Source organism: Propithecus coquereli, unplaced genomic scaffold, assembly GCF_000956105.1.
Source record: "Propithecus coquereli isolate 6110/MARCELLA unplaced genomic scaffold, Pcoq_1.0 Scaffold2, whole genome shotgun sequence".
In the NCBI taxonomy this organism is placed as follows: Eukaryota; Metazoa; Chordata; class Mammalia; order Primates; family Indriidae; genus Propithecus; species Propithecus coquereli.
Window position 1 is genome coordinate 17203495 of NW_012144966.1, and position 14703 is coordinate 17218197.

General features: G+C 40.0%; 1 protein-coding gene across 1 annotated transcript in view; it reads right to left on the reverse strand.

Annotated features, from left to right (window-relative positions):
* The window catches only part of ATP6V0D2 (ATPase, H+ transporting, lysosomal 38kDa, V0 subunit d2), a 61530-nt gene that overhangs the window by 4941 nt on the left and 41886 nt on the right, over positions 1-14703 (reverse strand). The window contains exons 3-5 of the mRNA XM_012643592.1: positions 7093-7271; positions 5454-5533; positions 3823-3900 (exon numbers count right to left, since the gene is read on the reverse strand). Of these exons, the coding sequence (XP_012499046.1) occupies positions 3823-3900; positions 5454-5533; positions 7093-7271 (337 nt within the window). The remainder of the gene's footprint in view (positions 1-3822; positions 3901-5453; positions 5534-7092; positions 7272-14703) is intronic.

A 14703-nucleotide genomic window follows, 5' to 3' on the forward strand; every position in this document is an offset into this window, starting at 1 on the left:
AGTCCCAGCTACTCGGGAGGCTGAGGCAGTAGGATTGCTTGAGCCCAGGAGTTTGAGGTTGCTGTGAGCTAGGCTGACGCCATGGCACTCACTCTAGTCCAGGCAACAGAGTGAGACTCTGTCTCAAAAACAAACAAACAAACAAAAACTAGACCTGCAACGGATTTCACTGGCACTCCTTTGTTGGAACAGGTGTTTCCCATCAGAAGGAGTGTGAGAGTTGGTTCCATCTCATCCTTCTGACTGCTCTCATGGAAATTATGGGTGAGTTTAAAAGTAGAGAGTGGCCTTATTTGGAAGCAAAGGCATGTGCGTCTGGCTACTGAATATAACCAGTCCTGTCAGTAATTTTAGGCCTTCTTGGGATAACAGAAGGAATGCAAGTGGAAGATTTCACGGCAATAAGAAACCTTAAAACAAAAATTAGGGCAGGGGGAGCAACAACGGAGGTAATTGTCCACATGTTCTTTAATGTGCTCTCTGGTTCTAGGATGTTAAGATCTTAAGGAGAGAAATAGGGCAGGATAAGAAGCACTGCAGACAAGCAAGACAGCAGAGGCCATGCCGGAGGAGGGAGCTGCAGGATGCTTTGGAGGCACGGTCATAGCGCCAACTCTGAGGAAGCAATTGGAGAAGTGGGCTGGCCGGGTAGCTGGAAGAGAACATGAAACGCTTCATATGCTGTGTCAAGAAGAGAGGACACTGACTGATACAATAGGTTGTCTGAACGCTCCGTACACTTTCCAACACCCTGTCCTTGTTACTACTTCTTCCCTTGCCCACCATGCATGTAACTCCATTCCAGAACTCTGCATGTTGAAATCTTATCTGCATTTGAGGGTCCCATCAAATGCCTTCTTTTCCATAACAAGCCCTTCTCTTTCTTCCTTAACTGAATATGATTTTCATTGCACACCTGTCATATTCAATTTTCCTTTTATTATAACTGACTATCTACCTCACTCTTCTGGTCTAGAGGCTCTTGGCATGTGAGTGTGGGTAACCTTATAGTGAAAAGAACTATTATTTTAGAATTATATAAGGGCTGTTCTTTGATCATCCCTAAGCAGAGTTTGACACAGCATCTGATTAGGAGACTAAATGGGGTGGTATTGTTTTGACTTACCTCCCGTCTCCTTTGCAGAGAGCTGGCACACTGTGTGGTAGGGAGTGTGCCACAGGTCCTATACCTTTACTTTTATTCTTCCCTACAAAAACTCATTTATTTTAAAACCATAGCTTATTTTTTGTTGTTGTTGCAAGAGATAACAATGTACTGTTCACAATCATTATCAGTTGCACGTTATAGAGTTGAACTGATCGGGTCACACGTTCTCCCCAGTTCCTTACAGGAAGAAGGGTACACTTGGCAGGAGCCCTGGGTGGAGGTGTCGATGGCAGCGGAAAAGAGTGACGTGAACTGGAATGGAGCCCAGCTTTATTAGCACGTGTACTCACCAGTAGAGATAAAACAAATATATTCTGTGTTTATTTTTCACTGTCCCATTAACCACACAGACAGAAGAGCAGGAATAAAGGGCAAACAGTACACTACAGTGCATTTGCCTTGAATAAGTCAATTTCTTTTTTCTCAAATGAAGTTACAATCTTGTAATTAGGTCAAATTTTCACGTGCAGTCCCAGGTTAACACTTTCTTCTACCATATTAAGTCTTTTGAATTCTCCAGTCAAATGTGATTAAATGAGAATATATGCAGAATTTATATACTGTAAGTGCTCTATAACTGTGCAAATAAAAGGGAGGTAATTATGTGAACTAAAATATTTATGTAAAACTGACATCCTTTTGATCTTATCATTACAAAGGTTATAATTGCATGCCATATGTAGCTGATATTTCTGTATAAATATATAAAGATAGTTGAATGGATTTTTATTTTCAATACTGTTTGAAAAATCTAATCTAATCTAATACTATCATGAGATTTGAAAAGGGACAGTGAGAACACTAGACATATAGTAGTTTGATCAAATCATCCCCGTGATAAGCATTTTTCTAATAGTATGCTGCCTTTTTTTACATTACTGAGAACATAATTCCTACCTGTTTCTGATTTTTACAGTACTCACAGTGTGATCTGCCTTATGAATTAGCACATGCTTTTCTATGGAAGAGCTGTGAATGACGAAGTTAGTGCAGAGGCGATATGGCATAGTGAGGAAGCATGTAGAGACTGGAGCCACCTGCCTGGATACGAATCCTGACTTACTAGCTGTGACAAGTCAGGCAAATTATTAGCCTTCTCTGTGTCTCAGTTGCCCCTCCTGAAAAATACATACTAAAATACCCATTTTGTGTGATTTTAAAGTCCAAGTGAATTCATGTATTTACAGCACTCAGGATAGCATCTAGCACAGAGTAAATGTTAGCTGTTAATAGTGCTACTGTTTATCCTTTGTAAGGCTAATGAGTTTTGACATAACTTTTATTTCACATATTTTGTGGGTATAAAATACACAAACCATTTACAACCTATAGGAATAATGCTGAGTAGAAACTCTACTTTTAAACCATAGACAATGTAGCTTCTTGTAGTATGGCTGGTAGTGGAACTTATGAAAATAAGGGAGAGAGCTTCACAGGGTCCCTCGGTAACTGATGTGACTAGCATGTCTGAAAGAGACTACCTCACTTTCTGACATTTAGTATGCCATAAAAAATGTTATTTATGTATTCAATGCTCACTTCCTGTGTAATATAGATAAGGTTAAAAATATTTTTTGGAGTTCGTCAGTGTTAAGATTTTTACTTCAAGGACTGTTTTGGCTTTATTTTAAGAATTTCAACAAGGGATAGCAAAGTATCATTAACCATAAAATTTTAATGATTAGATGTTTCATGGGAAACTAATTTTATCATATGCAGTTTCAGAACATTAGGTTAAAATATATGCAGATGAAATTAATTGTGTGTTTTTTTTTTTTCCTTTTTGCCTAAAGGGCAATGCTTATTAGGTCTTTCTTGAAATCAGAAGTCTTTGAGCTACCTAAATATCTACCCACCAGGGAAGCCCCTATAACAGATAATTTTTTTTTTTTTTTTTTTGGTTCCCTATTCAAGTGAATCAGGAAACCAGCAAGAGAGATGGTAAAACACACAGTCAGGGCAAACTACACTTAGGATGCCCTTGGACCCTTCTGACCTCTGCCCCCAAACTCCCATGCATTTCCAGATCAACATTCCCACACAAGGGGACCTCTGAGCGTAGACAAAATCTGTGGTGATAAAGAGGAACTAGAAAGAGTACAGCATCAACTTACAGAGGTAGACAGCAATGGTGGCATTTGATGCATAATTAAATGAGCTTGCCAACTGTGAGTTGCCTAACCAAAGTCTTCCTGCTCATGAGTTGCTTGGGGCAGCCTTAATGTTAGGATTTATATAAGGAATGCTGTCCCTGTGGATGAAGCCACAGTGGACTTTGGTGCCAAGTTGTGGGGTTAACCAGGTGCTCAATGTTCCCTCACTGGAGAGAATTTGGGTGATTACTCTCAGTACCTATAGTCTACTCATTGCTCATAGTATCCTAAATTTTTAATTATTTATAATCTACTTTTTACATACTACATCAAAATGAATCATGGCCAAACTTTTATAAACATTATTCTTTTCTAATTTCAAAATAGCTCTTCTATGTAGAAAACTTGGAAAATTCTACTCTTAACCAAAGACATCAAATGATATACTGCTTATTTTATTTCTAGATAAAGGAACTTCTAAGATAAAGAAATATAAGTAGCGTTAAAACAATGAAATGTGTGGCATTATTTGGCATTAAAAATTTAAGAAGTCTTTCTTACCTCAAGAATAGGACACATAACTTCTGCTGTGACATCACCATGATTCTTACAGAATTTGTAGAATGCCTCAAGGTAAGACTGAAAAGGAAGAAAGATAAATAATAAATGAATGTATTTTCCTTTTAGAAATTTCTAGATCAACTTTTCACAGTTTATTAAATGCCTTAATGGAAACTGAATTACTTCTCCCATGGGGAGATATTTTATAATAAATTTGGTAGAAGTTTCACATTGCAGCATGTTGCACAGACTATGCACAGACTAGAAAAGAATTCCATAAAAGAACAAAATTGCACTTATCATAACTTATAATTACTTAACAAACACTTTTTTTTTTGCATGGTTCTTGGATTATTTCACATGGTTAATTCTTGCTATTTTAACAAGAATGCCAAGTTCTTTTCCGAGCTCAGCAAATGATTTTAGATTCAGCCCTACACTGACATTTACTCTCTGAGAGACACATTTGGCTTTGAGCATGAAGACATACTGGAAAGGCAGAAAGTCTGGGCTATGGGGTCACATTGCTTGTGTTTGAATCCCAAGTCTAATGCTTACTAGCAACTGGCTTCTGCCAAGGAAACCTTACCTCTCCATGCCTCTGTTTTCTCATCTGAGGATCAGGGATAACACAAACATCATAGTTTTGCTGGGTGGATTAAGTGAGTTAAGGCCTGTCAATTGCTTAGTGCCTTCTGTTGGTTAGGTCTCAGGGATGCCTCCTCTAAACCCATAGGTCTCATTACAAAAAGAAAAAGTGCCTGCAATATAATGCCATTTGTTTGTTTGTTTATTTATTTATTTATTTTTAGAGACAGGGTCTCATTCTGTTGTCCCGGCTAGGGTGCAGTGGCGTCATTATAGCTCACTGCAACCTCAGAATCCTGGGCTCAAGTGATCCTCCAACCTCAGCCTCCCAAAGTGCTGGGATTACAGATGTCAGCCACCACATCCAGCCAATACAATGTTTTTGAGAGGACCACATGTTTGAACATATATATATATGACATGGCAGTATATATTCAGTTACTCCGTGAGAATGTCCAAAGATGCTATGATTGTACGAGTAAAAATGGACATACTTTGCTCAGCCTGTAGTACACAGAACCACTCAAATGGTGAGTAGTAGCAAAGTGGTACCTGTGCTGTAGCGTCCCCAGATTGGTCATTCTGGTATGTTGCAAGCACACTGTTGATCAAAATTGTGTGGGCAGCTTAGCTGTGAGATTCAGGGACTCTGTACCAGGATTGAGGACAGAGGTGGATGCTACACAACAGAAGGTTTACTATGTATGTTGGTTGCTTTAAATGTATTGATATGGTTCACCCCACTCATCTATCCATTCACCTACCACCATCCAACTAACACCTTATATGTTCCAAATACTGTGCAGGGAGCTAGAAATACAGAATAGGGCATGTTATTTCTTCTCAAAAATCTTGCTGGCTGAGGGAAGCTGACATGCATGCATTTAACTAGAAGCCAGGCCAGAACTATAAATGCTATATTCCAAATATGCAAAGCTTCATAATTGCAGAAGTTGGCTAATAGGCAAAGTAATGTTTAATAAAGAACCCTAGTTATGATGTTTTGTGTAATCGAGAAAAACAATATCTGGGAAAACCATTACCTTGTACAGTTTATTGCGCAGTAATTCAATATTCAGTTCATCTAGGGTATTTTCAGACATACAGTCATGAAAGAATGGAGCTAAAAGCAGAAATCACCATACAAAATAAATGAATCATAAGCAAGATTATAAGCTGTAAAAAACATCTCCTGAACACACCACCCTCAGCTCGCCCCTGACAAGAACACTGTGGAGTTGCAATCCATAGACTCAATAGGGCTAATAATAGTGAGGACGATAAGACTTATTATTTATTAAACATTTATTATGTGTGAAGCCTAAACACCACTCATTACACTAAGCAAGTTATCAATCCTCTCAACACCTTGAAACTATTCACTTAGAGCTTACTTTTCGAAGTCCCCCTCACCCCCAATCTAATAGTAATGTTTACCATTTGCAACCTTACTACGTGCCAGGCATTGAGTTCTCCTAAAACTGTGTTTTATTTGGTTTTCAAAACTTTGTTATAATAAGATACGATTATTTCTAAAATGAGGAAACTGGAGTGAATTGAATTGCCCCAAGTCTCCTTGTTGGGACTGGGCAGAGCTTCTTGCTCAAGGCTGTCTGGTTCCAATTTCACCCGCTTCCCATCAGGCCATGCTGCTTCAGCATCCAGCATTTAATGACAACATAAATATTTTTTTTCCTTAAAATTTCTGTTTTAAACAGCAACTATTTTGACAAATGATCAATAGTGAATTGCTCTATCCACATTTCCTGACACAATTCGATGAATGACACACTTATAAAATTATCCCTTTAGCATTTTGAATACCATGACCATTGTCAGTGACAAATTATAATGAAATTAACGCTCATTTCATTATTGCTTCAGGTCATTTGACAGACACTTCTGAGGACCTCAGAAAAATGGCATTCCCAGACTTCCTAAAACAAAATGCATCCTTAGATGCAAACTTATGTAGACAGAAATCTAAAATGAAAGGATCAGAAACTAACCATATAAAACCCGGCTAGCAAATTAATTTTTTTAAGAATTACAAGTCCTGTCACTTATTTGCTATGGCCTGGTATAAAGTTCAAGGGTTTGTAGGCTGGGAGATGAGTCCCAGTTCCTTCTCTGCCACAGATGGTTCGTATGTGACCCTGAGCAGGTTGCTTCACTTGTCTTGATCTGAAAACGGAGGGAGCTAGACTAGATGATTCCTTAATGTCTCAGCCACTTCTAGGAATCTGTATGGTATGATATTGTATTCATGGGGAAAAAGTGTGAATTGAAAGTACGTTTTCTATTTTTTTGTTTGTGTTTTGTTTTTGTTTTTTTAGAGACAGGTTCTCCCTAAGTCGCCCAGGCTGGAGTGCAGTGGTGAGATCATAGCTCACTGCAGCATCAAGCTCCTGGGCTCAAACAATCTTCTAGCCATAGCCTCCCAAGTAGCTGGGACTACAGGCATGTGCCACCATGCTTGGCTAATTTACTTTTTGTAGAGACAGGGTCTTGCTATGTCCCCCAGGCTGAACTTGAATTCCCGGGCTCAAGTGATCCTCCTGCCTCAGTCTCCCAAAGTGCTGGGATTATAGGCATGAGCCACCACACCCGGCCTGAAAGTACATTTTCTCATGACTGTGATAACATACACAGGCTGCTATATAATTACTTGGGTATTCGTACCTAACGGTGTTTCCACCAGAATAGCATTGAAGAGATCTGAGGGTGTCTCTGCAATGTTGACTGCTTCCATTTCTGTGAAACGGCCCAATGGATGGCACTTCACCAGAATTTCTTTCACAGACTTTTTTTGCAATGCACCATTCATCAGCAGAATCACATTGTCTATCATGTAACTGCACCTGGTTTGGAAGACAACTCAATCATTAGGAAAACAGCTGCATAAGGATAAGAAGCATCCCACAAGTAAAAAATAGAAACTGTTCAGGCACATGAGATAAAAGAGATGAATCTCTTTTTATTTTAAACTGTGGGGTTTAGATGTGGATGGGGGAAAATATCTGACCTCTGGGGGCATCATAATTTGAAAAGCCACATTCAATATAATGACAATGCTATGACAACTAACTAAAGCTAAATAAAACCTTGGCTGGTGGGAATGTGTGAAGGTGGCCCCTACGCAGTAATTGTCGAAGGTGATGGGGTGGGGGAGGTGAGGGTGTGAAATTGTTTAGCTCAACAGAATGGAGACGACTGGAAAAATTGAGAAACACAGACCTAGAGCATTTTATTCTACTTTTAAAACTGACTGCTGTACTTGAATAAGCAATGAATCCTATCACTGAGGATTCAAAATTTAATGCTAAAAAAAATTCTGTATTCCTTTTCTCCTATGAGATCAGACAGTGAGTTTTCTAGCCTACCCTCCTCAGATCCCTGAGAGTTCATAAGTTCACAATTTATGTGATTTCCTTCTTTGATATAAGCTCTGCCCAGGATATTCTGGGTGCACGTGCTTGTTCACTCGTGCGCTCGGCACCTAGGATATTCCAAGCAATGAGGTGGAGAAGTAAATGAGACCCAGTTCCTTCCTTCACGGAGAATACAGCTTGAGGGAGGAACTGGACAAAGAGTCACTTAAAATAAATGACAATGAAGCACACGTGCTATGCCAAAGAAATTATAGGGTGGTGTGGGGATATGTAGCTGGGCACTAGACCAGTTCAGAGGTCAGACATCCTAGGGAAGTGACATTCAGGCTGAAACTTGAAGGATGAGTAGAAGTTGTCCAGGCAAAAGGGGCTGCAATTGGGGGAAAGAGTGTTGGAAGGCAGAGGAAGAGCACGGGAAAACCCCAGAGATAAGAGCACAGGCCTATTCAGCCTGTTTCCTTTGCCTGGGGCTGAGCGCTGGAGGAGCGGCTGAGTGTGCCGGGCCTGAAAGGCAGCAGCAGGAATTCGGATGTTAAGGGCAATGGAAGACACTGAATGATAAAAAGCTGAAGGGAGTATTAGGAGCTATGTAATAAATATTAAAACAGGAGAAGTGGTAAACACACGCTTATGTAGTGGGGTGCTGTGCAAAAAGTTGTCTTATTTAGTCATGATAACAACCCTGCGAGGTAGGTACTATTATTCTCTCTATTTTACAGATGAGGAACTGGAGGCCCAGAGAGATAAACATCTAGCCCACGATGGCAGCCACAGCTACAAACGGGAGAGCTGAGAGTTGGGAGGGGGCAGTTTAAAGGGGGAAGCCCAAGTCTTAGAAATAATTAGGATCACACTTTCTAGAGGGCATGGAAAGAGTTCTTCCCTGAGAATTCTGGGGAACACCAACATTTAAGGACCTTGAAGGCAACTCAGAGGAATGACTGGACTGGAGGAGAAGAACCAGGGAAGAGAATTTTAGGACATTCCAGAGAGTTCTAGAAAGAAGTGATCAGAATGGTAATTCAAGACCTTCAAGTAGACATCCATAGGATATAGCAACTACGAGGTCATCCGAGAACGCAGTGGAAACCCTATCAGTGGTCTGTGTTTGCGGGAGAGAAGAGGGTGGCAGGCAGAAGCCTGACCACTATGTGCTTAAAATGAATGCGAAGTCAAGAGGCTTAAAAGTAGAGTTCACACTGCACGTTGGCCTTAAAGGCTGGGGGAGATAACTATGGAGATCCAGGAGCCAAGGAAGCTTTTGATTTTTAGTTTTAGTATTTGTGCATTTAAGGTGGGAGAGAAGCAAAGACACTTAAGCGCTGAGGAGAAAGAGGTAGTCGCGAAGGTGAGGTCAGAAGAGGGAGGGGACAGTCCACTGATGAACCGAGGTTCCCTAGGTTTGACCTCCATGGGAGGCTTGGCCACTGCGGCAAGACAAACTTGAGAAATGTCCCCCTTCTCTGGATGAAAATTAACCTGGACACTTAGAAACATTGTCACTGGAGTGTGGCTGTGTGGACACAGGCTTCCTGTACAAGAATTCATTTCTGGCTGGAAAAGCAAGCTCCTTCGTTATGGAGCTTCTACAGTTTAGCCCAATAAAAATTCTAACTGAAGAAGTTTCTGAAGCAGGCAATTATCCCTTTATAAAAAGCACATGACTATAAAGTTTCTTCACCTCCCGAACAGCAATACCAAATTTAGACACTATGGAATTTTAGAATCCTTTTTATCTCTTCAAAATGATATTAAAATGGAAGTGCTTATTTAACTGTCCCTTTATGGCTCAAAAGCAATTACCTGAAAGGGGAATTGCGAGCACTTAATAATCCTTAGGAGGCTCCAGACATTTAATTTTTCCCCACGGCCCCCCTGCAATGTAAAGGCACATGAGCTGCTAGCACTCCGATTTGCAGAGGACTATCAGACCAACGTTGACGGGCAACCAATGTCAAGGTTGTGGGCAGGATTTAGCCCGTATGTAACACCCACACCAATGCCTATGCAGTGTGTGCATGCGTGTGTATTGAGTATGTTTACTTTTTCCTAATAGAGAAGCTAGGCCCTATGTTGCAAAGAGCAAGGGCTTTATAGATTCCATTCAATTTTATTTCAACTCATTATTTGAGTGGCCTTGTTTCTAAAATGGGACAATGACACTAGTTCTCATAGTGTTGTTCAGGAAATGAAGTAAGAACCCCAGGGCTTGGCCCATGGTGAGGGTGGGAGTGTCTCTTTCCTGTCCCCTCCCTCAGCTGCGTTACAAATCTGCTCCAGGTAGGTAATTATCACTGGCTGTTGGGGCAGCAGGGAGATAACGTGCCCAGAAGAAAGTTCACTTTTTCCAGACTATAATCTTTATAGGCTGCCAGGGTCACACATACAGTGGTTAGGAAGGAAATAGTTACTGATACTGCCTGAGTAATTTTTGAGCTTAGACACCTGGGTGTTCACCTGGTTCAAATCCCTCATGTGTCAGATAATAGTGCTCGTAAGTGGTGACCGAGCCAGGATTCACGCCCAGTTGGTCAGGTTAATTTTTCTCCTACTCATGGTTTAGACACACATCCTTATTTTAGTCCTTTCTAAAGGTATCATTCTATAACTCTGATATCTGCACCTGTGAAAATCATAAAGTCAGCACAACAGTGATACAGTAAATGATGCAATTTCAAAAATATTAGGTTATAAAAATTCTTTTTATGCTATAACTCTGAGGTTTTTACTATGTGGCAGGCATTATATGCACGTTCTCACTCGAGCCCCACAACAATTCGATGCTGTCAAGACCATTATTATCACCACTTTACGGATGAGAAAACTGAGGCTGGGAGATACTGAATGGCTTGCCAAGGTCACACTGCTGGGAAGCAGCGAGTTGGGGCCCCAAAGACAAAGCGACTGGCTCCCCAGTGGGCTCAGATAAAACAGCTCAAGCCAGACAATATTGTAACATTTCCATTTAGTCTTAGAGCTGCTTCTCTTGCTCCTTAGCATGTTTAAGGATCTTGAAGACAACGAAAGTGTATCGTCTGTATAATAACTACCAAATTCTGCTGATTTAACAGTTGCTAAATGGTCAAATAACATACATCCATAATTTGGTGAGTTAGAAGAATTGCTCTCCTGTGAATAAAAGTGTTAGTGCATTAGCAGTAGCTGAAAAATGATTGTCATTCACTAAGCACTCTGGCATGAGACAGAAATAGAGAAATGCCTTCTAAGAAAAACATAGCTTGGCAAAGAAGCTCTCCAGGGTGCTACCTCTTCCTAGTCACGCCTACTCCCTTCCCACCCACCACCTCAAAGCCCGGAAAGTGAGAATCTGTTCTCCTACTCTATAATTTTGCCGTTTTGTGAATAATATATAACTGACAGCTTACAATATGTGACATTCTGAGATTGGGCTATTTTAACTCTGCTTAATGCCCTTGAGATACATGTAATACATTCAAGCTGTTACATGTAAATAGTTTGTTTCTTTTTATTGGTGAGTTGTAATCCATGGTATTGATATACCACAATGTATTTAACCATTCACCTGTTGATGGGTATTTCGTTGTTTTTTTTTCTAGTTTTTGGCTACAAACAAAAACTACTATAGACTCTTGTGTGCTGGTGTTTATGTCAAAATAAGTTTTGATCTTTCTGGGAAAAATGAACAGAAGTGCAATTGCCGAGTTGCATGGCGAGGGTATGTTTAGTTTTTTAAGAAACTGCGGAACTATTTTCCAGAGTGGCTGTACCAGTTTTAGTGCAGTGTAAAAACTTTACTTCTTTTAAGTTTCTTTACCTTTTCTTTAAGTATTTCCTTTATGTACATTGGGAACCACATCAGACAGTGTAATGTTTTTGCTTCAACTGTCAAATACAATTTAGAAAACTCAAGAGGAGAAAATGTCTGTTGTATGTAAGCATATTTTTTCTCTTTCTGTTGTTCTTTCCTCTTTCCTGTTGTTTCAGGATTCTTCCTTTAATCATTTCTTTTCTGTTCCCCGAACTTTGTTTAGCCATTCTTTTAGAGTCTGCTGGTGACAAAACTCTCAGTTTTCCTTCATTTGAGAATGTCTTGATTTCTCCTTCATTTCTGAAGTACATCTTTACAGAATATAAAATGCTATATTGACATTTCTTTTCTTTCAACACTGGAAAAAAATGCTGTGCCACTTCCTTCTGGGCTCTGTGGTTTCTAATGAGACATCTACTATCATTTGAATTGCTTTTCCCTCATAGGGAAGGTGTTACTTCTCACAGCTTTCAAGATTTTTTGTCTTTGTTTTTCAGAAGTTGATTATGACATGTCTTGGCCTGGATTTTATAGTATTTTTTTTTAATTTTTTAAATTTAAAAAAAAATTTTTTTTTTAATTTGGGGTTTAAACTAAACCCCAAACTTCTTGAATCAGTGGGTTTGTGTCTTTTGCTAAATTTGGGAAATTTTCAGCCATATTTCTTTGAATATTTTTTGGTTTCTCCTTTTTTCTCCTCTCCTTCTGGGGGTCATTACTACTCTGTGTGTGGCCTCAGCTGACACCAAGGCAGAGAAGAGGGCTCATTGCTGCTGATAGGTGGTCAAAGTCCCAGCTTCCCACTCAGCCTCCTCCAACCCCACCTTGGTGGTGGGCAGTGGGCGAAGGGTGACTCTCAGAGCCGGTAACGGTGGACGTCTGGGCTCCCCACTCAGCTTTGCTGACTGGGGTGGAATTGCAGTTTTTTCCATGGTGTTCAGCTGGAGTAGGGCAATTATTATGGAAAGATTGCTTTGTTTTCTAGGCTGCCCCTTTCCTGCTCCTTTGGCTAGAGAGAACAGGCTTTTCTTGGAGTTTTTGGTTTGCACCCATTAGCTTTCTGGGCTGTAAGATTTTCCAGCATCCAGTTGGAGGTGTGGGAGGGTTTCAAGTTTTTTAGTCAATCTTCTTTCTCCCTACTTTTCAGTCTTCAGTGTCCTCCAAGACACCAATATGTCAAATGGTCTGATTAGGGCCCTCAAGTTTTTTATACTTCAAGACCATGCATTGTAGCATGGTATGGAAAGGATGGTGGAAACGGGACAGTTGCGAATAGGGAGGTGAAAAGGGGAACCCAGCATGATGCCCTGACTCCAGGGATTCTCAGGTAGTATTAGCACATATACACACTGGAATTCGGGATCTGGAAACTGGTCACCTTATTGTCATTCCTATCTCCATAACCCTTGGAAAGCCATCCTGTATACCTAAGGGTCATGAACCACAGTTGGAAGATTACTATCCTAGACAATATCCAAAATTATTCACTAAGATGGATTTTAATTTCTTCCTTTTTTAATTTTAATGTATGTTTAAAAATATATAATGTATGAAAATAATGCATATGATCTATCATTATGTTTACATATTGGGTGGTCTCATTTTTTAATGATTGGGGTATTGGATCAAAGGATGGTGATCACTGATCTAAAAGGACAAAAAGGACAATGGCCACAATGTCATTTGTCCCTAAGACAAAACCCAAAAGAGTCTCTGAGTTAGCGAAGGGGAAAGTTAAGGTTTCTTATGTGCTTATGAGCATGAAGTTAGAGTGAGCAGAGATGGAGGTGAATCCAGACGTTTAAAACAGAATCAAAAGGAGAAGAATCGGAGAGGGGGTTGTTATGGCCAGCAGAAATATCCCAGGGCTTCCCTGTAGGGCACCTGGGAAGGAGGACGGAAGGCAGTTGGACACATGTATTCTTCCTCTCAAGAACCAGCAATAAGGAGGGCTTCACTCTGGGAATGGAGTGCTTTTCAGATGTGGTCTGCCAGGCCTGGCATTCGTATTTGACAGTGTTAAACACTCCTCCAAGGCACCTTCCTCCTTACTCCTCCTAACATAAATTCTGTAATAACTTGTCTCGTGCTTTTCCTGTCTCTCGGGACAGTCACTTTCTGTCAGCCCGTTTGTTGTTTTCTCTTTCCTGTCTGTCCCTTAAACATTGTATACCGCAGGATTATAAGAGCTCTGTTTTTTAAAAAACTATTTTTAATATACTTAATATTTTAGGAACCGTTTTAGAGTCACAGAAAAATTCAGAAGATAGTACAGAGATTTCCCATATAACCCACACCCAGTTTCCTCTGTGATAACATTTGTTATCATTTATGAGTCAATATTGATATATTATTATTAAAGTCTGTAGTTTATTATTTCCTTTGTTCTTAAGGGGTAGGGAGGAGATTTGGAAGGAAGAAAGAGAAAGAGTCAGAATGGTAAAAGGAGCACAAAGAGTCATCACAGAATAAATAGGACAAGGACATCAACAACTGTAAATGCCATGGTGAGTTAGGAAAGGGCCAAAGACATATCCACTGGACTCAGCAACTACAATGGTCTTGGTGGCATGGTGGGGAAGGAAATAACACTGAAGTGGGCTGAGCAAGCAAGTGAGAAAATACAGGAATATAAATTACTCTTTTCAAGAAACTTGGCATCACCAGGTGAGAAGGAGTAGACTATCACTGTCTTCATAGGGTCACTGTGCAAATTAAATCAAATCATACCTATGTGTAAATTGTAAGGAAGTTGTCACAGTAGAAGGAGCCCAGGCTTTGAAACAGATAAACCTGATTCTAAGCCCAGCTCTGCCTCTTAAAAACCAGTTTAACAAGAGCTCCATTTCCTCAGTTTTAAAATGGAAATATTATCAACCTAAGAGTCTATCAATGGATGAACAGATAAAGACATTGTGGTACATATCCACAATGGAATATTATATAGCCACAAAAAGAATGAAATCCTGCTATTTGCAACAACATGGATGGAAGTGGAGAATATTATGTTAAGCGAAATAAGCCAAGCACAGAAAGACAAATCTCACATGTTCTCACTCATATGTGGGAGCTAAATATTAAAAACAATTGATCTCATGGAGACAGAGAGTA